Consider the following 25,277-nt stretch of genomic DNA (forward strand, 5'->3'; position numbering starts at 1 on the left):
AGAAACAGAGCCTGGCTGAAGGTTTCTTGGTGATGTGTGCTTTGAAATTAGTGGCACAACCCAAGCTCGCAGAAAGCAGGGCAGAAAATTCAGAGCATAAGGAGTCAAGTTGTGTATAAGACACCTTATCAAAGATGAGATTAACTTCATTGAAATAGTAAACCTGAAAGGGTTAAAGGTATCCAAACAAATTTTCAGTGTGTGCATTTCTCACCACCAGAAACATCAGTGGACGAACCACAGATTTACATGTGACTGGAGCTGAGGAACTTCCTAATGTTGGAATGCTTTATTTATTGTAGGGGACTATGTACAGGGTGATTATAATTGAAGTTAAACTTTCAAAATAATGTGGAAATAACATCACTGACAGAATGATGTCAAATTGCATCGGAATATTATCGGAGAAGGGGTAAATGTATTGCAGAAGAAAAAAAATAGTGTGAAAATTGATCAGTAGATGGCGCTGTGTGTGTCAGAATACGTAAATGAAAACACCTGTCATGCGCATGACCCATTGAAGTTGGTATAAACACGCCAGGTACATGGCTTTTCCTCCTTTCGCAACTGCGATGTTTGCCAAGACTGTATCAATGTAGAATTGTGCTCTGCTTGTAAGGCTGTATTAAAAGAATGATGACTGCGCACATGTCACTCTGCAGAAGTTCTGCTTGAAAAAAGGCGTTGGTCTGATGACTGCCTTGGGTCTGGAGAAAATGATTCAGAAATTCGAAAAGACAGGTTCTTTTGGTATGCAATCTGCTTGAGGGAGGAAACGAATTGATTCGACGTCAGTGGAAACAGTGCCCACAATAATGCAGGAGGGGACGAGTGGAGGTGTGCAAACATGTAGTGCACAGAGAACTGCCCGAACATTGGACATACCCATGAGCACAGTGCATAAAATTCTATGAAATATCTTTCTTTGCTATCCCCTCAAAATTACCCATGTGCACAAGTTGCTCCCTGTTGATCTGCTAACAAGAGAGACCTTTACTTTGGAAATTTCTTGCTCACATGGAAGTGGATTATGATTGGCCGTGGAAGATTTTGTGGACAGACGAAGCCCACTTCCATCTGACAGGATATATCAACACACAGAATTGTCGAATGTGGGCAATGGAAAATTCACACGCAAATCAACCAGTACCAATTCATCCTGAAAAGGTCACTGTGTGGCGTGGGTTTAGCACATCATTTACCATAGGGCCATATTTTTTTCGAAGAGACAAGTGCTTTTGGTTCTGTTACCTGTACCATCACTGGTAAGTGCTATGAGTGTCTTTTGCGCAACCACGTCATTCCAGTTCTCTAACAGCATGGATATGTGGATGGGATCATTTTTATGCTAGATGGCACACCTCCACACATTGCAAATTCAGCTAAGCAACTGCTGAAGCACCGTTTCGGAAATGCTAAAATTATCAGCCGCTATTTCCCTACAGCCTGGTCATCGTGATCACCTGATCTTAATCCATGTGACCTCTGGCTGTGGGGCTATCTGAAAGTTGTTGTGTTGAGTGTTCTGATTGCAAATTGAGCTGTGTTGAAGGCATGCATTGCACAATACATTCTGAATGTGACCTCGAAAACACTTCAATCAATTGTGGAACATGCTGTTTCTCGATTTCAACTTGTTGCAGAAAACGGTGGACAGCACATTGATCATGTTTTGCACCAGTCACATGGAAATTAATAATCCGATTTGATTTTGATTCATGCTTTTTATTCAGTTTTTGGCCTCAGGACAGTTAAAAATTGATGTGATTGATGCTTTTTATGTGGTTTTTGGCCTTAGGACAATTAAAAACTGATTTTTCCCATCCAATATGATATACCTTGCTGTGGTGGATTGGTTTACATAACTAACATTATCACATCTGTACACTCGTGCACACTGAGTAGTACAGTTTGTTTAGTGTCAAACGTGCGTCTTAGGAATTGTTGTATGATTCATTTGTCATTTGTAGTCAACCACTATTAAATTATGATGCCTGCAGTGCCATCTATTGCTATATTTTGTAACAATTTATTTTTCTTCTGCTATGTTTTCCCCCTTCTCTGATGATATTCTGATGCAACTGGACATCATTCTGACTAGTGGCGTTTTTTATACAGTGGTTTGAAAGTTTACCTTTAATTATAATCACCCTGTGCTTGACACTGGCGCCAAAGGAGGAGAACACTTTGATAAACCTTGACATCAATAAAAAGCTTATTGGATGCAATAGAGATTGCCAATATGCAACTGATATCCATATCAGTGTCTGCAATAGGCTGTTGGAATTTTGTGTTACCAGGAGGGGCAATGTGGTCCATTTTGTTGCATTGATGCCAAACGGCCTGCCGCTTAGGACAATCTGGCCTACCCTGAATGACAAAACCCATCAGACAAGAGGGAAGTATGGAGCACTTGCGGTGTTGTTCATTACTGGGCTTGCTGTGCTGCTGTTGCTGCAGTGGATGTGGTTGCTGCAGTGAGGTGGGCTGGCTGCCGTGATGTTTTGTTCGCGTGCGGACAGCTGATACCTGTAAACCATCCAACAAACAGTAGGGTGGGGGACTTGGGGGGGGGAGTGGGTTGAACTTCTGTAACATTACACCACAGTTCAATTTGAGTACCCACAGCCCTTGGGCAGAACATCGGAGCATCGGAGAGGGAGGAATTTTCACATTGATGGGTCTGCTAATGAACCTCTCGATTGGATGTTAACCAAATGATTGCATCATGAACCATTTGGCTGGCATACAACTTCTTATGTACATCAGTCACAAAGCGGAAACAACACCTTAAACCATGAAGTTCAGCTTCCCAAATCTTATAGAAATATTCCAGTTTCTTGCAACACTGGCAGAACTTGACTCGAGTTGCAATGAAGTGTGTCCATTTACAGTAGTATTTCGAAAGAAGGTGCACATATTATCAAAAGAGAGTGAAGTTGGATCCTGCTGGCGGGCCAGTTGGCAAAGGAGTTGATACATGTGAGGCTATAACCAAGACAAAAAGAATGCATAGCATAATGTAACATTAGTCAGTCCAAATGCATGAAAATGCTGCTGCAACCGTTTTTTTGCAGGCTTCCCATCCTTTGACAGGATCATCGTAAGCCAGAAATGGTGTGGGAGAAACGACCAGGGTGACAACAGGTAAAATAAGAGGTGCAAGGAGCGATGCAGCAGGTGGCATAGATTGAAACGGACCTGAACTGGCCAAAGCAGAGGCAAGTGTTTGCAATACCTGGGTCTGATTGTGCTGCGCTGTGGTGAACGTGCAAGGGGTGATGCAGCAGGTGACATAGATTGAAACGGACCTGAACTGGCCAAAACAGAGGCAAGTGTTTGCAATACGTGGGTCTGATTGTGCTGCGCTGTGGTGAACGTGCCCTGTTGTTGACTGAGATGCTGCAATGCCGCAGTAGGAAGTCTGTGTTGGTCAACCATCCAGTGTGAAAATTCATCAGTAGTACCATCAGAAATTTTAGATGCAATGGAAGACTAACCAGGGACTGAAAAACCACGTGGAGAACAATCCCACACTCGTCATCACTTGTGTAGTAACTTGGACACTCAACACAACCAAGAATGTTAGTACAACTTTATTAGACTGTGGCTTGTGTGCCAATCACCATAACATACACTGAATACAATAGGATAAGGCAAATTTATGCAAGCAATAATAACATGATAACTGATTGTAACCGTAGTGCGGCAGGGTTTAAATAGGCACTCGCCTGTGCCAGTTTCTATCGGACGTTCACAGTATCTCTCTTTCGTGGCGCACTCTCGCGAATGACAAAACACTGCTAATGCCTGTGGCTTTCAAGTGTGCATGCATTACTTCGGTTAGTGTTGCTTTAGTAGATATGTCATTAATGATTTCTGAAGCTGGAGATGTTACTTAGTTCTCTAATATAATGTGGGAGGTTATTCCTGAGTCAGGCTCCTTCTACTGAGAAGAACTTTGAGAAAGTGGCTGAACAATGGAGTGGGACAGAAAGGATTTTGAACTAATGACAACGGGTGTTTCCACCTCATTGTTCATGCAGGAGCATTAGGTCAAGGAGAGGTATGGGGGACACTGCACGTTGATAAGGCAGTAGAGAAGACAGAGGGTATGGAAACCTCTTTTCTTGTTCGCATGCAACCAGGATAGCTGTGCATATGATCATAAAATATAAAGAAATAGATGAATGTCACAAATATAACTAACACAGGAATTCATAATCCAGGAGCTTTCCTGAGAAAGGCCATGCAGGATAACATCACTGTAACCAGTGATTGGAAGTATAAATATTTGCAACTGTTTCTTTTTGAGATCAAGAGGGAAGAGCTTTTTATATTTTTGTAGGGCATGGAGAGGTGCTGATGCTTTCGTGCACATTGCAGTTATGTGCTCAATCCAATTTCTATTTTCATTTGTTATTACCCCTAGACTCTTTGCCAAAGAAGAAAAGTTGGTATTTGTCCCATACATGGTCAAAGATGGTAGAGATTACCAATTTTTCAGGCTTATGAGTCTGCTGTGACCAACCAGTACTGCTTGGGGTTTGGATGGGTTGAGCTCTAACCCTATATCCTGTGCCAATTTCGATATTGCACAATTATACACCAATTTTATTATTATAATATACAAGGATTATTGCAATGACAAAAATTACGTTTAAAAAACACACATTAAAATAAACAAAACTTCCGGCTTATCGCCTCACTGATTTTTTTTTAAAGATTACATTGTGGTTAATACCAGCCACTGTTTCCGCTTCAGTTGATAGTACTGACAACACAGATAGTTTTTCATGGCGCATCTTGCTTCTTAAGTATGTCTTTATCAATTTTAACTTTGAGAAACTTCTCTTGGCAGAAGCTGTACTGACTGGAATTGTGAGCATTATTCTAATTGTTATGTAAAGATTTGGATATACTTCTTCCAAATTATTTTCTAATATGTACTGAATAAGTTGTTTTGCATCTTTGATTGAATCCTGTAGGCTGGATTTTAAAAGTTGGAGTTCCTCATAAAGTTTGAAAGGCTGCATGTTGTCATTTTCGCCTTCTCAAAGTATTGTACCTAAATCATCACAGTGTTTGCGAAGGTTGTCCTTGGATAATGATTTCAAACAATTCATATTGTAAATAAAACCAAAATGTTCATTGAGCATTTTGAATCGGCATTCAGTGTCGACTATCATAGCATCTATCATTGTGTTAAGAAAAGCTAACTCTGTACTGCATTTCAGCAGATTGTATAGGCTCATCAATTTGTTCATAACTGAACATTCGTTTTTTCTGTGCTTTTTTTTTTTTAACTGAGTCTCAATTTTATAACTGCTTTTTTCTACAAACAATCAAGCTTCTGCAATGCTTGTTTCAAATCTTGTGTCATAGAATTCTTTAATCCAGTCACGAAATGAACATAAAGTATCAATAACGAGTTTCAAGTTTACTTGAGCCTATTGCCACAGTTTACTAATATTGTTGACATGTCGTAAAATCTCGTACCACAAGTGTGTTGCAAGTCAAAAGTTAAAATTTCCTTCAGAATTGCTTCACAGTTTTACAGTTCCTATTCTACTTTCCCATCATGTTTCAGACAGAAGTTTCAATGTTAATTTCAGTGTAGTTTTTATAAGATACCAACACTTGCTTGATTTGGTAGATAGCACATTAACTTTATATTATTCAGGTACATGAATATGTCACTCACTTCACCAAAAGAAATAACTTCCATAATAAAATCTTTAAAAACAAAGCATTCTAGTGGTTGCGATGAAATATCAACAAAGTTAATTAAGGCATGTTCTTGTGAATTTAGTACAATTCTAAATTACTTGTGTAACCAGTCAATTATAACTGGGACATTTCCTGACTGGCTAAAATATTCAGATGTTAAGCCTCTATTCAAGAAAGGGGATAAAGAGATACCATCAAACTACAGACCGATTTCACTTTTGCCAGCATTCTCAAAAATTTTAGAAAAAGTAATGTACAGGCAACTTCTCAACCATCTAACAACAAATAACATATTATCAAGAACACAGTTTGGATTTCTGAAGGGTTCTGATATCGAGAAGGCTATTTACACCTACAGTGAAAATGTACTTAATTCATTAAATAACAAGTTACAAGCTGCAGTATTTTCTGTGATTTGTCAAAGGCATTCGATTGTGTGAACGACAACATACTTTTAAATAAATTAGAATTCTATGGTGTCATGGGCAGTGCTGCAAAATGGTTCAAGTCATACCTCGCTAACAGGAAACAAAGTGTGTCAGTGCAAGGGACTAGTGAATTAAGTCATCATCAGAATGGGAAGAAATTACATGTGGTGTCCCACAAGGATCCATCTTAGGGCCATTGCTTTTTCTTGTGTACATTAATGATCTCTCATCAGTTACACTGCCGGAAGTAGAGTCCTCTTTGTTTGCAGATGACACAAGTATTGCAATAAATAGTATGTCGAGTGTAGTTCTAGAAAGATCTGCTAATGATATTTTCATGGATATTAATAAATGATTTAAAGCCAACTCACTGGCGTTAAACTTCGAAAAGACTCACTATATGCAATTCAGAACCTGTAAGAGGTTTCCACCCAACATATGTATAAAGTATGAAAAGAGCGGATAGAAGAGGTTGACAGTCTTAAATTCCTGGGATTACAACTTGATAATAAATTCAGTTGGGAGGAGCACACCACAGAACTGCAGAAACGCCTTAACAAATCTGTATTTGCAATTCGAGTGTTAGCAGACATAGGCGACATAAAAATGAAAAAGGTTGCATACTTTGCCTACTGTCATATGGTATAATATTTTGGGGTAGCTCTTCAAGTCAAACAAAAGTTTTCAGAGTCCAAAAACGTGTAATACGTATTATTTGTGGAGTAAATTCACGGACGTCCTGTAGAAACCTCTTCAAAGAACTGGGTATACTAACTACTGCCTCTCACTATATTTACTCCTTAATGAAATTTGTCCTAAATAATGTATCTCTTTTTCCAACAAACAGCTCAGTTCATACATACAATACCAGGAACAAAAATTATCTGCACAAGTACTTAAAAGCACTTACTTTAGTTCAAAAAGGGGTCCACTACTCAGGAACACTTATCTTCAATAATTTGTCAGCAAACATAAAAAATTTAGTTACAAATAAAGATCAGTTTAAAAGGAGCCTGAAAGACTTACTAGTGGCCAACTCCTTCTACTCCATTGACGAATTTTTTAATAGAAACAAATGATGTATTGTATATATTCATACTATTAGTATTGTTATTTCAGCTTTAAAAAAGAAAAAAAATTGACATGTTCCACGTCCTTGAGGATCCCCTCAGCACAGATCTATGGAACGAAAAACTAATCTAATCTAATGAAGCTGAAAAACATTTTAGCTGTTGTACAAGTGTTAGCGGCATCTAGTAAAAGCAAATTCCAACAATGGCATCCACATGGCTTGATCAAAGCTCATGGATTAATATTGAGTATTCTTGTGCTAACAGCTTTATTAATGCCAACCATATTGGCTCTGTTATCATATCCTTGTCCTCTACAGTTTTGAATGTCTAGACCATTTTTTTTCTAGTTCTCTTAAAATGGCATTTGTTAAATACTCTCCCATTATTTCTGTGATGGAAGTAAACACAAAGAAATGTTCCTCTCTTTCTTTGATTGAGGAATAAAAAATCCTAATATTATTGACATTTGTTCCACATGGCTTGAATCCTCGGTACAATCAAGCATGAAGTCATAATATTTTGCTTGTTTGACTCTTTTTAGAATTTCGTTGATAACAGATTTGGACATTAATTCATTTTGTATGTTGTGGCTCAGATCATGCTGACAAAGTTGCTTTTCATTAATAGGTTGCAAGTGCTCTTTTAATGTTACATCATATTTGGATAACAATTTAGATAGGTCTATAAAATTTCCACAGTTCCCACCATCATTCAAGTTAAGGTATTCTCGATGTCCTCTAAACACCACAGACTGTGCGAAGCTAAGTATTTTATAATATCGATCAGTCTTTCAGACAAGTTATACAATACTTTTGTGATTCCCTAATTAGTATCTATTGTTTTTCTGTATTTGATTCCTTTACAGAATTCCATACATCTAATCATGCACTTCATGTATACTTGACTTTTTTCGTGCCTTTGCAATATCCTACTCGGATCTTTCCGGTCACAACATCCTTCTTTTACCATCTGTGTCTGCAAATGTGAAAAAAGTCAACATGGAAAGAAGTAAACTTTATCTTAAGCTGACCATCTGCAATGTTGCTTTTCACCATTACTCAATTTTCTAGTAAAATGAAATTTAGTAAACTGTCTTTTATTTGCATCTTTGGGGTAACTTTCATCAGGTTTCTCTAGGTTTTGGTGTAGACGATTTTGATTTAAATCATGACACTGCACATCTGCACTGGAAATACCCACTTTCCCAGATCTAATTCTATAAATGACACTCTTACGTGAATAGTTTGCTCTTGATTATCACTTTTGAAGTCTTTATTCAGCTCACAATCTCAGATCACAGCAGTTTCAACCACCTCTGATGATGTATCAAATAGGGTAACAGACGCTTGGATGAGAGCTTCATCAGAGGCCTCTTAAGAAATTTCATCATACTCGAACTCATAGCTTGGTTGGAAATAATCATCTCAGCTTCCCTTTTTCTTTTTGGTGCATCAGATTCCTGTTTTCTCTATGTCTGTGTGCTAAGTACGTTGTTGAGTGCAGTAGGATACTTAAAAGTACACAGTGTCATAGTATAGAGCAAACAGGCTGTGTGATTATTATACATGCCAGAATATTTTTTTTATTTTGTCATGTACGGTAGCAGTTAAATAAATACACCAAGAAATGTATTTGTATAATGATTTACCATCAGAGGGCTCCTTTAGTATGTATGGCTGAAACTGGTTGAACCCCACCTTCAGAGATAAAAGACTTGTTCACTTGCACCAGTTCAGTAACTTGAAAAGAGAGTAAAGTGTCACTTGGTAGGATTGGTTTCAGAGAGCTGGCATTACTGGCCAAGACAGTGCCCCCACCTGTATTGTCTGTTCCACAGTGCATTTTTGCATTTGCTCATTGTTGGATCGAAATGTCAGTTCGGAAAAACCGTGCATACCAAGTGGGCTGTGAATATGCTGTAAAGAAAAGTAAAGTATGTTCTAATCAACATACATCTTTCTTTAACATGGCAATCAGCTTTCTGTCTGTGTATATAATTTAATAATTTATTTTACAATTTTTTTTTTTAGTCTGTATCAATGACTTCAAAACAAAACAGTCTCCTTCGAGTTCCATGCGTTACTGCCATCTAGTGTGAATGCGCTGATTCATGACAGGTATATCCGGCTCAAATTGTGTAATGTAGTAAGCCTGCCAGAACCAATATGCAGTCCCAAACTTGTACACTTGGTGTGCTGCCGCTTAGGTGTGCACCTTAGATGCATCTTGTAATGGGGCTTACCTGTCATAATGTTGCCAGATGACCCTAGATAAACACTATTTCATTTGTACGGAAATAGAGATGGACAAACAACTAAAGCATCAACAACTTTTTTGCGAGGCTCCCACTGGCATGAGGCCATCAATGGTCGCCGACGCCAAACTCCACCACCGTTGGTATTGAGGTTCTCAATAGTTGTCTTCTGTTTATTGATTTTGCTCGTAGCTACAACTGGAGGTCATCAGCATACATGTGGTATTTGCAGTAGGTCAAAATTGCTGACGCACCATTGACATACTGTGAAGTAGTATAACCCCTAATACTGAACCCTGGGGGATGCTTGATACTACCTGCCTCCAATGTGACTTCATGGTGCCTGAAATGACGCATTGCTGGCAAGACGACATGTATGACAGTGGGTGTTGAAACTATACAAAGAAGGGCAATGTAAATGGACACAGGTTTGTTTGACTCACAGGGTAGTGTCTTGGAAAGACAGATTATCTGGAACTGGCAGACACTGGAAGACAAAATCACCAATTCCATTAAAGCGTACTTACAGAGTTACAGTAACCAGTATTAAGGGAGGAATGTAGGAATATACTACAGCTTCCTATGTATTACTCCCATAGGAATTGCAAAGACAGGATTAGTCTAATTACAGCTTGTACAGAGGTGGTTAAGTAACCATTATACCCACACTCCATATGCAAATAGAACGGGATGAAGCCTTGCAGGGTGATTACAAACAATTCATCAGGCTTTGGATGAATGTATTTCACAAAGTTTTACATACAAAATAGTGATTGATACTTTGTATGAAAAAGCATATTTTCAAGCTTCTTACACATCATTACAAGTGTTCTATGTGCTCTCCTTGTGTTACACAACACACATCTATGCGGTAGTCAAGCTCAGTCCATACATGTTCGAGCATGTCCCTTTCAATGTTCACCAGCACAGCAGTGGTGTGATCCTGGAGTTTAGCCAATGTTGTTAGAAAAGGTGGTAAATACACATGGTCTTTCACATACCCCAAAGAAAAAAATCGGGAGACCTTGGGGGCCATCTGAAGAGCGCCAAATCGTCCTGAGCACATTGCCCAACCCACCCGTCTGGCAGTTCCTTGTTCAGATGCCAACACACTTTTCCATGCCCAAGAAATGGGGCTCCATCATGTTGGAATAAGAAGTAAGGGTTATCAGCTATCTGCCTCAGAAACGACCAGTCTTTTAATGTACTTAAGTATGTCATACCCATCACAGTTTTCCCTGGAGAAAAGTAGAGGCTGTAAACATTGCTCTATCACACAGCACTGAAGACATTCATCTTTGGAGAATCTCTTTTGATCTGCACTGTAACACTGGGATTTTCCATGATGATTCACATTACATGTGATATGGTTTCTGATGCAATCACTTCCACAGAATCTTCCACACAGTTAGCTGAGGCATGCCCAGTTTGCAACTTGCATGACGTGTATTTCTTTGGGCTTTGAAGGAACACATTTGGATGCTCTCCTCTGTTTCCTCTGCAACAGGTGGTCACTCAGACAGAGGCAGCCTGTGAGCTTGAATTGTCAACACCATCACAGGATGCTTTGGTGGGTTGGTGACTGTATGTTGTATTGTCTTCTTTGAAGCAATACACAGACTGAAGACACTGAAAGTGCACCAAGAATGATATAACAACAACAAAAATTGATGTTGTTACAGGCAAGAGTACTATAGTTTCAAGAAGACTGAGCAGATCTCCTAATAATACTCTTAGATCTCCTAATAATACTCTTATCAGCAATACCTTATCTCTTTCAGTGTGAGCTGGGAAGTACAGAGCCTGGAGAATAAAATTAAAGAGTAGAACTTGTCCCAGGTGCCTTTGCTGATGAATGTTATAACACAATCATGTACTAAAAAAAAGTCTGAATACCCTACTGGAAATGACTTGTCATTGTCTTGAAATCTCAGACAACTATTGACTGCTTATGTGCCTTGATTTTACTTCTTATACTCTGATAGATTCTTTAAACAGTTTCTTATTCTTCTTCATTGCCTTATAGTGTGGTAGTTCTGAAAAATACTGTCATTCAATTCAGCTGGCCCAGAAATTCTTAGGTTAATTATTTGATATGTTTCTGCTTCCTTGTTACCACAGGAAAGGTGTCTAACAATGATTTCAACAAAGTGGAAACATTCTCAAAAGATTCTCAAGTTTGGGTGCTGTCTGTATTAAGCAGAAAAAAAAGAATCTCATGTATGCAGGAGTACCGTAAATGCCATCAAAGCTTTGGCCTGTGTTCTCCTGATAGAGCAATCCAGATGGGATTAGATGAGATTAGATTAGATTCAGTTTTTGTCCCATAGTCCCTGTGTGAAGACTATTACTGAAAAGTTGCAAGTGTCGTACTGCTGTATAAGGAAGGAAAGTCAGGAAGTGACACTTTCATAATGTTTCAGAAGCTCAAAATTTGTAAGATATGCATGTAATGCACTTTCCAGCATTCTGCAAAAACTGGGTGTTTGAAAGATGGCCTTTGCCAAGATAATTCACATGGTGTGTACTTCAGAATTGGGTAAGTATGTTAATGATTTTGCCACTGGAAACTACATGGATGAATTTTTGTCAAGTAGATCCGATAAACAGACAACATAAATCACCATGAGCCAAAATCTGTTAACTCAATGTTCTATCAGGGATTCAGAGTCCCTGGAGTCGACACAATGAGAAGTAATTCCCTGATCCCTCCAAGCACTCTGATATCTTTGCAAAACACCGAGGAGCATAAAACAACAAATTTTACACCTTCTGGATCCTCTAAGAGAACAGAAATTTCATTTACTTTATTTAGAAGCCAACACTAGTGAAAAATTGCCACTGCTTGGATATTTCATGAGAATAAATACTTTCGCCTATAAAAGCATCTGAGAGTTTGAAATAAAAGTCTCATTAACTTGTAGCTGGGTTTCACAGTCATGTGTAATCTGTCATTTATACAGTTTACACAACTAGTGATTTGATGTCATTCATGTAAAAGATAACGACAATGCTAAATACCTAACATGCAGAAATGATGACAACATGTACATGTGTCAAATATTTTTTAAGTTTCGACATGTACTAAAGCACAGTTTTGCAGTATCCCATTTGATAATGGTAAAGCTACCTAAATTACAATAGTTGGTTTTATAAATAAATAATTGTTCAGTCAAAGGTGACTATGGCATCATTTACAAGATTGTCTCACTGTTAATTGTTTCATTTAGGACATTTTGAGCCTGCACTATGAGACTGTTGAAGACATTAAAGGGAAATAGGTTATAAGTGTGGAGTTCTTTTGTTCCATTACACTGCATTTGGAAGGGCATATAACGCTTTTTCTCCTGACCTGTTTAGGGGATGCCACAGTTAATGAACAACTCTCTACTAAAATTACTTCCATCTGCAACATGAATATTACCACAAAACTTCCAGCTTTTTGTTATTTCAAAGTCTGGTTATGAGATAGCCTCATTTACACAGGGTTGTGGGATCAAATCCTGGTTGTTTGGAATGTTGATAACAAATATCTTGGAGTGATGAAGCAATGAAAATTTTGCCTTGCAGTTTTGTACAACATCATAACCTTCATTGTAGGTGACATTGTTAATACCACATATTACGATCAATAATCATTTTTTACAGTTTCAGCATCACAGCATGTTAAGACTTGCCATCTTGGATATTCGGGAATCCAGCTGGATGTTCGCGTCGTTCTCGCATGATATTTCAACAGCGTGCCTCGCTGTCTTCTTCAGGTGCTACCTGAGACTGGTCCTTGGTTCGATCGAGTCCAGTATTTATGCCTGGGAGGAGCTGGGCATTCCCTAATTGGTCCGCGCTGAGTCGAGTGTTCCATCTGTGGTCCGCGCCCGCCAGACTCGGCTTCAACGGACTCCTCCAATCGCGGATGTTCCGACTGCTGTTGGCGCCCGTTTTGGCCATCCTCAACGGTTTAGGTTGTCATCTGAGGTGTGTCAGACCCAATCTCAGATGTTGGGTACTCTATCTCATGACTGTTACTGTGATTTCTGCTTCTGTTTCGTGCTGGGCACTCCCTAATCGGTCTGCGCCGCGTCATGTGTTCCATCAGAGGTCCGCGCCCATTAGGCATGGCCACATTGTCCCTCTCTGGTCGCCGGTGTTCCCTCTGCCGTCCGCACCTGGACTGGCGGTCTTCTGAAGTTGAGTTCATGATCTGGGATGTGTCAGATCTGGTCTCTAATGTCTGACACCTTGACTCATGGCTGTTCTCTCGGTCTCCACTTCTATTTCTTGTAGAATCCTGGAGTGTCCTGCATTGAGTTTTCACAAGCTCAAGTGCTGGATTCTACAAGAAATAGAAGTGGAGACCGAGAGAACAGCTGTGAGTCAAGGTGTCGGATATTAGAGACCAGATCTGACACACCCCAGATCATGAACTCGACTTCAGAAGACGGCTAGGCCGGGCGCGGATGGCGGAGGGAACACCGGCGACCAGAGAGGGGCAATGTAGCCGCGTCTGGTGGGCGCGGACCTCATATGGAACACATGACGCGGTGCGGACTGATTAGGGAGCGCCCAGCACAAAACAGAAGTGGAAATCACAGTAACAGTCATGAGATAGAGTACCCAGCATCTCAGATAGGGTCTGACACACCTCAGATGACAACCACAACCGTTGAGGATGGCCAAAACGGGCACCGACGGCAGTCGGAACGTCCGCGACTGGAGGGGTCCGTTGAAGCCGAGTCTGGCGGGCGCGGACCACAGATGGAACACTCGACTCGGTGCGGACCGATTAGGGAACACTTAGCTCCTCCCAGGCATAAATACTGGACTCGATCGAACCAAGGACCAGTCTCAGGTAGCACCTGAAGAAGACAGCAAGGCACGCTGTTGAAATATCGCACGAGAACGACACGAACATCTGGCTGGATTCCCGAATATCCAAGATGTCAACAGATCGCCGGGAAAGCATGAAGAATTACATGTTAAGACTTCTTGAATTTTAGCACCAGGTTTCTTGATGACACAAATCTTGGCACTGTTAAAATTCTTTTTACAATTTTGGCTATACCTCTGCCATGACTGTCTCAAAATATGTCTACATGTTTTGTGGCATTTATTTTCACAACATAATGCTTATTGTTTCCAGAACTTTCACATATAGTTGTTGGAATTTTAGGCTATTTTCAATAACTGTAACTTTTGACTCTGGGATGCTAAACATGGTTATTTTAATACTTGAATTAAGCCTCGGTTCTGAGCCACTCGCTGTGACACTGTTGCGAAGAAATTTGTTCACATTTAGAAACATTGTTTTATGTATTTTAGGTGTTATTTTTGCACCTGTTGCTTTGTGGTGTTTACTTCCTTCAATTCTGATGCATTGACTGTGTCTTGTGGCGTTTCATGCATGTTTTGCTTTGACCTCAGATGCATATTTTTTATGTCCGGCTATCATTTCCTCTTCTTAGACTGTTGACTATTGTTGTTGTTGTAGTTGTTGTCGTCTTCAGTCTGAAGATTGGTCTGATGTAGCTCTCCATGCCAGTCTATCTTGTGCTACCTTCTTTATCTCTGCAGAACTACCGCAATCTATGTCTGTTTGAAGCTGCTTACTGTATTCAAGCCTGGTCTCCCTCTACAGTTTTTACTATCTACATTTCCTTCTATTACCAAATTGACAATCTCTCCTTGCCTCAGGATTGGCCCTATCAACTACCTCTTCTTGAAGTCAATTTTTGCCATAATTTTTTTCCCCCTAATTCACTACAGAACTTCTTCATTAGTTATTTGACATTCCCATCCAGTCTTCATCACTCTTCTAGAGCATCACATCTCAAAAGCTTTATTCTTTCCTTGTCTTACTTCCTTACTATACACATTTTATTTCCATACATTACTCCAGATAAACATCTTGAGAATTTTTTTCTGAACACTTATTAGAGGTTAATGAATTAAAATACTAAACTCCACCTCAACAGGCCATGAAGGCCCAATGGTACTGACCGGCCACCATGTCATCCTCAGCCCACAGGCATCACTGGATGCAGATATGGAGGGGCAAGTGGTCAATACACCGCTCTCCCAGCTATATGTCAGTTTACGAGACCAGAACTGCTTCTTCTTAATCAAGTAGCTACTCAGTTTGCCTCACAAGGGCTGAGTGCACGCTGCTTGCCAGACCAGACATTCACCCATCCAAGTGCTAGCCCAGCCCAACAGCACATAACATCGGTGATCTGACAGGAACCAGTGTTACTACTGTGGCAAGACAATTGGCTTTAATGAATTCCTCTTTTCCAGAAATGCTTTTCTTGCTATTGCCAGTCTGCATTTTGTATCCTTTTTATTTCAACTGTCATCAGTTGTTTTCTAATCTAAATCCCTCAGCATGAGCTGATTTAATTAGACTGCATTCCTTTGCCTTAGTGCTACTTTTGTTCATGTTCATCATGTAATCTCTTTTCAAGACACTATCCATTCCATTCAAACGCTCTTCAAAGTTTTGTCCTATCTCTACAGAATTCTCTACAGAATTACAATGTCACCAGAAAACCTCAAAGTTTTCTTTCTCCTTCTTCTTTCGTTTCACCCTCTTTGAGGTACGCTGGATCAATCATTTCTTTGTGCGTTGTTCTTTTCTTAGGGCCCAGTATTTCTTCATTCTTTCTGATCTTCTTCTCCTCTCTTCTTCCGAGATGAAGGGTTTGGACTTTTGTATGGATTTGTCTTGGAACCTTATGTTTTCAAAGTTTTAATTTATCCTCCCAGAGCTTTAATTTCCTTTCCAAATTTCTCCTTGGTTTCCTGTGCTCACTGCATAGATTGAGTAACACTGGGAATAGCCTACAACCCTGTCTCTCTTCCTTCTAATCTAATCTTTCCTTTGATTCATATAACCAGTGGCAGCTAGTTATCATGTGCTAATGTGCTACAGCAAACTGTAAATATCACACTAAAATTATGCTCTTTCTCTTTTAATGCAAGCCAGAAATTGCATAAAATTATGCCATTTCTCTTTGAAGGTGAACTGAAAATCACACTAAAATTATGCAATTTCTCTTCAAATGCATGCGAATATCACACTAAAATATGCTCTTTCTCTTTGAATGCAAGCCGGAAATTGCATAAAATTATGCCATTTCTCTTTGAATGTGAACTGAAAATCACACTAAAATTATGCTGTTTCTCTTCGAATGCATGCTGGCATGTAGATAAAATGGACAAAAACATGTTTTTGTAACGGTCTGGCCACAATAACTAGATCTCAGTGTTGAGTGCTGAAATGATGGTCAGCTGGGCTACGATCAACTCGGAGTAGGGATGCAGCAGTATGTTTCCAACGGGGCATGCTTTGATCTGGTATCATCTCTTCCAGCAATATGAGTGCTATGTTGTTCACAGCACCAGGTCAGTATTTTTCTTTGAAGGTGCACATAAAGTATTGTGCAAATGTAGAGTATGAGAGATTTCTGAGGAGCAGTTGACGGACTATGGCTGAGTGTTCATGTGCACTAACTGGCAGTTTGCTAGCTTGGCTTTGATTCCCACAGCTACCATAACTTTTTTAAAATTGTATTTTACTCTTCACACTATTAATTGATTAATTATAAAATTTAAGTATATTTAAACAGTTCCATTTGCATATGAAAAATTAATATATCCAGTTTAGTTGTGATTACTACCCTTGTAAGTCAAAAGGCTATTGATGGTGATTAAAAAGTGAGTATACAAGGGCATTTAGTGAGAGAGTGTACTATGTAGATGACCTACTAAAGGGGCTCTTTTCCAGTAGATCTCTGAGGGAAAAAGTGAGACTGCAAGATTTAGGTAGATCTACTCCAAATTCAAATCTAACAACAGGAGAATGTGGGACGAGGCTCACCAATTTGGCTCAAATTATGTGAGTAGAAGCAGTTAGATGTCCCTTTCAGGTTCCTGGAATATTTTGTGTGAGTGGGTCCTAGGAAAAGGTAAAATGTTGTCTATGGATTTACATGTAAAGTATGAGGGGTTTGAGGGGTTTTTGTGCAGCAGTTTATGTATTAGCTCTGTAGTGCAGTGGTCAAGTACACTGACTGGCAATCCGTCAGCTTGGGTTTGATTTCCTGTGCTACGATAACTTTTTTTTTTCCTCGCACTGTTAAACATTTAATTTTAAAATTTAAATATGTGTAAACAGTTTTATTTATATACATTAAATTAATATATTCAATGTAGGTACGACTACTACCTATGTAACTCAGTAGACTATAGGCCTCTACATTGTACCACATTGGTAAAATTTTGCACAAGCCATCAGTGCCTATAACTGTAGTCACGTTGCTGTACAAATTGTGAGTATACTTTTGCTCTGTGTATTTTATCCCTGCTACATTCAGAATTTCAAAGAGTGTGTTCCAGTCAACTTTGTCAGCAGCTTTCTCTTAATCTGCAAATGCTATGAACATAGGTTTGCCTTTCTTCAATCGATCTTCTAGGATAAATTGTTGGGTGAGTATTGGTTTGCATGTGCCTACATTTCTCGGAATTCTGTAAACTTGACATACCTTCACTAAACTTTGAGAATTCACTTTTTCTCTTCTCACATTACCTTTTTGACTGCATAACAGTAATTCATTATAGCAGTAAGATCATGTAAACTTATACTGACTGCCATTTTGAAGATTACAAAAATGTTTGTTTCTGCTTAAAAAACCAAGCTGACAATTAAGACTGTGGTGTGCGTACTGTAAGACCTTCGGTACACACACCATCAGATTATTTGACTTGTTGCTCTAACGAAGTAGGCGAGTGTCAGCAATATGTCTCGTGGTCTTATCGTGGCGTGTTTATCTTCTGCCGTTAGGTCAGACGATAGAAATGCCACTTGCACGCTTAGAGTAGCAGATTGACGGTGACCAACTTTAAACAGAACTTGATTAATTTTCACACACATTTATCAAAATAATAAAAAGCATAGACATTACGTAACTTGAGTGTGGATGCTGTTTACATTTGACAATCTGAAGTTCCTTTGGTCTTGGTACGTTAATCTTTTTCTCACATATCTCTGATACTTGACAAAGTGTCTATACATTTATCTTCATGGCTATGTACAGGAATATGATAATCTTATTGGGCGCAGACTGAAACTTGACTATAGACTGGTACAGACTAATGCAGACTAGTACAGACTGGTGCAGACAAATGCAGACTGACTAATCGGAGGTCTGTACACTCGTTATAATACTATGCGCGTTCAGGTATCACTGCGCGAGTGTGATCCGCGAGGAGAAAAGGTTCTACGTTAGCAGCAATCTCATTGGTTGCGTTACATATTAATACGCGGGTTGGTGGAAGCAGAATTTGGTCCGTCTCTATGACAGCGCCATCTCGTAGTGCGCAGACGGACGAGTGCTGCGCCTGCGCTGTTGTGCTTAGTGGGCCGCGCTCTAGTGGGAAAGTTGTGTACGCGCTGACTACGCAGAACTGTGTACACAACAAAGACCAAGGGACATTTTACTTTGAGATGTTAATGTGTCTCAGTACATGCACTACTGGTGCTCGTACTGATTAATATCCCTTACTTCATAATTTTTAGTACTAGAACTATTCTGTCCTATACTAGTATCCCCTTACTTAAGAACAGAAAGTCTACTAAACTTACAAGGTCAGTGCAGGTTTTTTCCTTCTTTAAAGCTGCCATGATCATTAATTAATCTACTCATTAATTAAATCATTTCATTTAAAAATTCTACATTGCTGTAATTACCAGTTTTGGTTTATATGACCATCTTCAGCTGTAAAAATGGAATATGTGTCATGTGTAGCAAAGAAATACTCGGCCTTTCATTAAACTCATTAATTGTCTGTATGCTGCATTGTGACAGAACATGTGAAAAATTATTTAGATCCTAATGTTTTTTTATTTCAGGTCACCAGAAATTCCGAGAGACAGTTCATGCAGCATCACAGCAGTTACCAGGCGAATACAAGTCAGGCTTGCCTGAATATTCACTTGATGAAGTTGCTAAACATAATGATAAGAGCTCAGGTGTTTGGGTTACATTTGGCCATGGTGTCTATGACATAACACCATTTATTGAGCAGCACCCGGGTGGTGATAAGATTCTTATGGCTGCTGGAGGATCATTGGAGCCTTTTTGGGCACTATATGCTGTCCACAAGCAACAAAATGTTCTAGAACTGTTGGAGGGCTACAGGATAGGTAGGTCAGTGTGCTCTTTTTTCATAAACTAATATATTACTTATTTATGTTGATTATAATGCATTTTAGTAGTCTTGTCATTAGAGTCATACAAAATGTCTAAATGATAAATATGTGATTATGAAATAATGTTTTAGTGAAAAATTGATTTTCATGGTTTTTCAGTGCATTTCCAGATAACTACAGATTTTTTCATGGAAAACTATTGAAGTACTTGCTTCATATAGAATGCAAACTATAATGCATGGCTTTAGGAACATTATTGTCGGTGAATGCCCAAAGTCATTGCTGTATGCATCACACATTAAATACCTTTGTTACGAATGTTCTAAAATTAAGTGTATTTCCTGCAGAAAAGACAAGCCCCAACGTTATGCTTTCAGTTGGCTGTGGGTGGTGTGTCACTGTTGGGTCTAGGCATCCTGTAAAGGCAGACAGGGAGCAACAATTACTAAGGGTGCTATACTGATCCCTCTAAGAAACAAGTTTGCAGTGCTGTCTCTTATTGAAACTGAAACTGGGCCAGTGGGACTCACTTCACCTATTTTGGGGAAACTTGCTTTGTCCTCTGTCAAGGGGAGGCAAAAGCCAAAGGGTAGGGCCTGTTAATTGTCGCCAGGTGAAACCTACAGTAAATAATGGTATCCCTGAGGAAAATGCAGCAAGGGATAGAAAGGAATACCAGGTACACTCACTGAGTAAGCCTGGAGGAGTCATACAGCATGTTGAAGAGGCTGGCAGCCTTTGAGGGAACAGGGTACAACCAGCTACAAATTGTGGTGCGAGTTGGAACAAATGATGCCTGTTTTCTGAACTCCAAGGTCATACTGGATCATTCAGGCAACTACCAGAGAGGGTTAAGAAGACCAGCCTCCGTGAGCAACATGGAGTTTTTATGAAGCTCACAATCTGCAGCATTGTCCCCAGAATTGATCTTGACCCTCTGGTTCTTAATCGATAGGAATCTTGAAGCAGAGCCTCCAAGGGTTCTGTGACAAGCTAGGCTGTGACTTCTTAGACTTGCGCCATAGTGGTGAGAGTTGTAGGGTCCCTTTTTTTTTTTTAGATTTGGCAACTGTCCATCCAGTTCAAATAACAATAGCTGTGGAAAACACAGAATTATCAGTATAAGATCCAAGGAAATGCCTACCGTAGAAGAGAGAGAGAAAAAAGAAAACACTGGAGTTCACATAATATTAGGTACAGAAAGCTGGTTGAAACGTGAAGCTGACAGTAGTGAGAACTTTGGGAAAGATTTAAGCATACACCAAAAGGATATGGAAACGGGAAATGGAGGTGGTGTACTTGTAGCAGTAGACAAGAAACTCAAATTCACTGAGATAGAAGTTGAAGCAGCATGTTAGACTGTTTGAGCAAGACTCAGTGTCAGGGGTGGTCCTTCTATCAACCACAGATTCTCCTCCTGATGTAACCAAAAACTTTAGGGAAAACCTAAGTTCTCTTGCACATAAGTCCCCTAATGGTAGTGTAAGTGTTGGAGGAGACTTCAATCACCCAACAATCAGATGAGATAATTATAGGGTTTGTTAGTGACTGGTGTGGCAACACATCCCGTGGACCATTACTACATGCCTTCTCTGAAAACTAGCTAGAACAGAAAGTTCAGAACCCCACTCATGTTGGAAATATATTAGGTCTAATGGCAACAAACAGACCTGACCTTTTTGAGAAAGTCCATATCAAAACTGGTATCAGTGACTATGAGGCCGTTATAGCAACAATGAATACCAAAATACAAAGGACAGCTAAAACAAGTAGAAAGACTTATATGTTCAGCAAACCAGACAGAGAAACAATTGTCATACCTCAGTGAGGTGCTCGAAACTCAGCCCAGGACAGGAGCATGCAGGGTAACCATGACTCAAGTTTAAAATAACAGTTGATCATGCACTGGATAGATGTATACCCAGTAGGATGGTTCATAATGGGACAGACCCTCCTTGGTATACAGTCACTAATAAAGAAACATGTAAAAAAAAAAAAAAAAAAAAAAAAAAAAGGAACAGAGACTACTGCATAATACGTATAAAACAAAGTGTAGGGTTATAGATGGAGAGATGCTAAATGAAATACCTGTGGCAGTCAAGAGAGCAATGTGTGAACCCTCCAGTGATGACCGTAGCAGAATATTGCCAAATGATCTTTCACAAAACGCAAAGAAATACTGGTCATATGCAAATGCTGTTAATGGCACCAGAGTTAGTATCCAGCAATCACTCATGGATGAGACTGGAATTGAAGCTGAGTGCAGCAAAGCAAAAGCTGAGATGCTTAGCTCTGTTTTCAAATGTCATTTTGCAATGGAAGACCCAGGGGTATTGCCCCAACTTAATTATAATACCACTGAAAAGACGAGTGAAATAGATATTAGTGTCAGGGCATTGAGAAACAGCTGAAATCATTAAAATTAAACGAAACCCCCAGGGCCTGATGGAGTCCCTGATTCGATACCCAATTCATAGCTGATTTAGCCCCTCTATTAACTATTATCTGTCATAGATCACTAAAAAAAAAAAAAAAAAAAAAAAACAACTGTGCCCAATAGTTGGAAGAAAGCGCAGGTCACTCCTGTGTATGCAAAGCAATCATCCAATATCCTTGACATCCATTTGTTGTAGAATCTTAGAATGTGTTGTGCGCTCCAACATAACGAAGAATCTTGAACAGAACTACCTCTTCCTTGCTGACCAGCACAGATTTTGAAAACATAAATCCCAACTCGTTCTTTTCACTCATGACATCCTAAAAGCCATATATCAAGGCAGTCAGATAGATGCGTTATTTCTCGATTTATGAAAAGCATTTGACTTAGTACTACACCTATGCTTATTATCATAAGTACGATTAGGTGGGGTATCAGATGAAATATGTGATTGGATTGAGGATTTCTTCACAGGGAGGACACAGAATGTTATCTTGGATGGAAAGTTGTTGACAGCTGTAGAAGTAACTTTGGGTGTACCCTAGGGGAGCACGTTGAATTTGTTGCTGTTGATGATGTTTATTAATGATCTTGTGGACAATGTTAATAGTAACCTCAGTATTTTTGCAGATGATGCAGTTATTTACAACGAAATATACAGGGTGTTTTAAAAAGAATATACATATTACAAAGTATTATTTTGTCCAAACTATCAATCACAGTGTCTCGGCTCGGCTATTGGTGAAACGAATACATAGTCTAGCTTATATTAATAACCACTAGATATCAGTTGTCTTCTGTTTTGCTTGGTAACTGTCATATGTTTAAAATGGCTACTCCACAGCAGAAATCATTTTGTGTTATCGAGTTTGCGAAGTGCAATTCTGTGATTACAATGCAAAAACGTTTCAGATTGAGGTACCAAATTGATCCTCCGAATGGGTGGAACGTTCACAGATGGTATTGACAGTTTCTACATACAGGATGTGTATGTAAAGGAAAGAGTCCTGGCTGCCCTCATGATCCCGGAGAAAATGTTGCACGAATTCAAACTGCTTTCTAACTTAGTCCTTCAAAATCAACTTCTTGTGCCAGTCGGGAGTTGCAACTGCCTACAACAACAATTTGGCATGTTTTAAGACATCGGTTGGCTATGAAGCTTTACAAGTTACAGCTGTTACAAGCTCTGTGTTCTGATGAAAATGCAAACATGCGACATTTGCAACGAGATTCTTGATGCTATTAACAGTGAATACACTTTCGCACAATGCATCATGTTCAGTAAGAAAGTAACTTTCCATGTTAGTGGTCAGGTAAACAAACACAATGTTCGAATTTGGGGCCTACAGAACCCACATGCAGCCGTTGAACATGTACGAGATTTGCCCAAAGTCAATGTGTTTTGTGTGATATCCCGAAAATGTGTTTACAACCCATTCTTCTTTGATGGAAACACAGTTAACGGTCAGCAGTATCTCGCTATGTTACAAAACTGGTTGCTACTGAGGCTGCACAAAGACAACTTCATTTTTCAAGATGGGGCACCTGCTCACTGGAGTCGCCAAGTGAGTGAATATGTACATGAAGCTCCACCGAACCATTGGATTGGTTGTCAAGGAGCTGGTGACTTAGCATGTCTCAGCTGGGCTCCAAGGTCACCAGATTTGACACCCTCTGACTTCTTCCTGTGGGGTTTCGTTAAAGAAAATGCTTATGCACCACCACTCCCACAGAACCTGGAAGAGTTGAAGAACTGGATCCATACTGCCATAACATCAGTGCCAAAGGACATGCTTGCCCGAGTATAGGCGGAATTTGAGTATTGATGTGACAGTGTCACTGATGGAGGACATATTGAACATCTGTAATCTGAACTTGAGAGGTTTGTAAATTTGTGTGTAAGGTTTCATATTCGTATGTCTTAAAGTTTAATGAATATATGCATTTGAAATTCATATATTCTTTTCGAAACACCCTTTAGTCTGAAGGAAGCTTAACAAATACTGAGTCAGACCTTGATAAGAAAAAAAAAGCACAGTCTTCTGTTGTTGCTGTCATCTTCAGGCTGAAGAATGATTTGATGCAGATCTCCATCCCACCTCCCCCTATGAACCATGGACCTTGCCGTTGGTGGGGAGGCTTGCATGCCTCAGCAATACAGATAGCCGTACCGTAGGTGCAACCACAACGGAGTGGTATCTGTTGAGAGACCAGACAAACTTGTGGTTCCTGAAGAGGGGCAGCATCCTTTTGAGTAGTTGCAGGGGCAACAGTCTGGATGATTGACTGATCTGGGCTTGTAACACTAACCAAAACAGCCTTGCTGCACTGGTACTGCGAACGGCTTATAAGCAAAGGGAAACTGCAGCCGTAATTTTTCCTGAGGGCATGCAGCTTTACTCTATGGTTAAATGATGATGGCGGCCTCTTCAGTATAATATTCCAGAGGTAAAATAGTCCCCCATTCGGCTCTCCGGGCAGGGACTATTCAGGAAGACGTTGTTATCAGGAGAAAGAAAACTGGCGTTCTACGTATTGGAGCATGGAATGTCAGATCCCTTAATTGGGCAGGTAGGTTAGAAAATTTAAAAAGGGAAATGGATAGGTTAAAGTTAGATTTTGATGGGAATTAGTGAAGTTCGGTGGCAGGAAGAACAAGACTTCTGGTCAGGTGAATACAGGGTTATAAATACAAAATCAAATAGGGGTAAAGCAGGAGTAGGTTCAATAATGGATAGGAGACTAGGAATGTGGGTAAGCTGCTACAAACAGCATAGTGAACGCATTATTGTGACCAAGATAGATATGAAGCCCACGCCTACCACATTAGTACAAGTTTATATGCCAACTAGCTCCGCAGATGACGAAGAGATTGATGAAATGTATGATGAGATAAAAGAAATTATTCAGATAGTGAAGGGAGACGAAAATTTAATAGTCATGGGGGACTGAAATTCGATTGTAGGAAAAGGAAGAGAAGGAAAAGTAGTAGGTGAATATGGAATGGGGTAAGGAATGAAAGAGGAAGCCTCCTGGTAGAATTTTGCACAGAGGATAACTCAGTCATAGCTAACACTTGGTTCAAGAATCATAAAACAAAGTTGTATACGTGGAAGAAGCCTGGAGATACTGGAAGGTGTCAGGTAGA

General features: G+C 39.6%; 1 protein-coding gene across 1 annotated transcript in view; it reads left to right on the forward strand.

Annotated features, from left to right (window-relative positions):
- The window catches only part of LOC126465336 (sulfite oxidase-like), a 140,915-nt gene that overhangs the window by 59,263 nt on the left and 56,375 nt on the right, over nt 1-25,277 (forward strand). Inside the window, exon 3 of the mRNA XM_050096298.1 lies at nt 19,393-19,686. Within this exon, the coding sequence (XP_049952255.1) occupies nt 19,393-19,686 (294 nt within the window). The remainder of the gene's footprint in view (nt 1-19,392; nt 19,687-25,277) is intronic.

This window comes from Schistocerca serialis, chromosome 1 (assembly GCF_023864345.2).
Source record: "Schistocerca serialis cubense isolate TAMUIC-IGC-003099 chromosome 1, iqSchSeri2.2, whole genome shotgun sequence".
NCBI lineage: Eukaryota > Metazoa > Arthropoda > Insecta > Orthoptera > Acrididae > Schistocerca > Schistocerca serialis.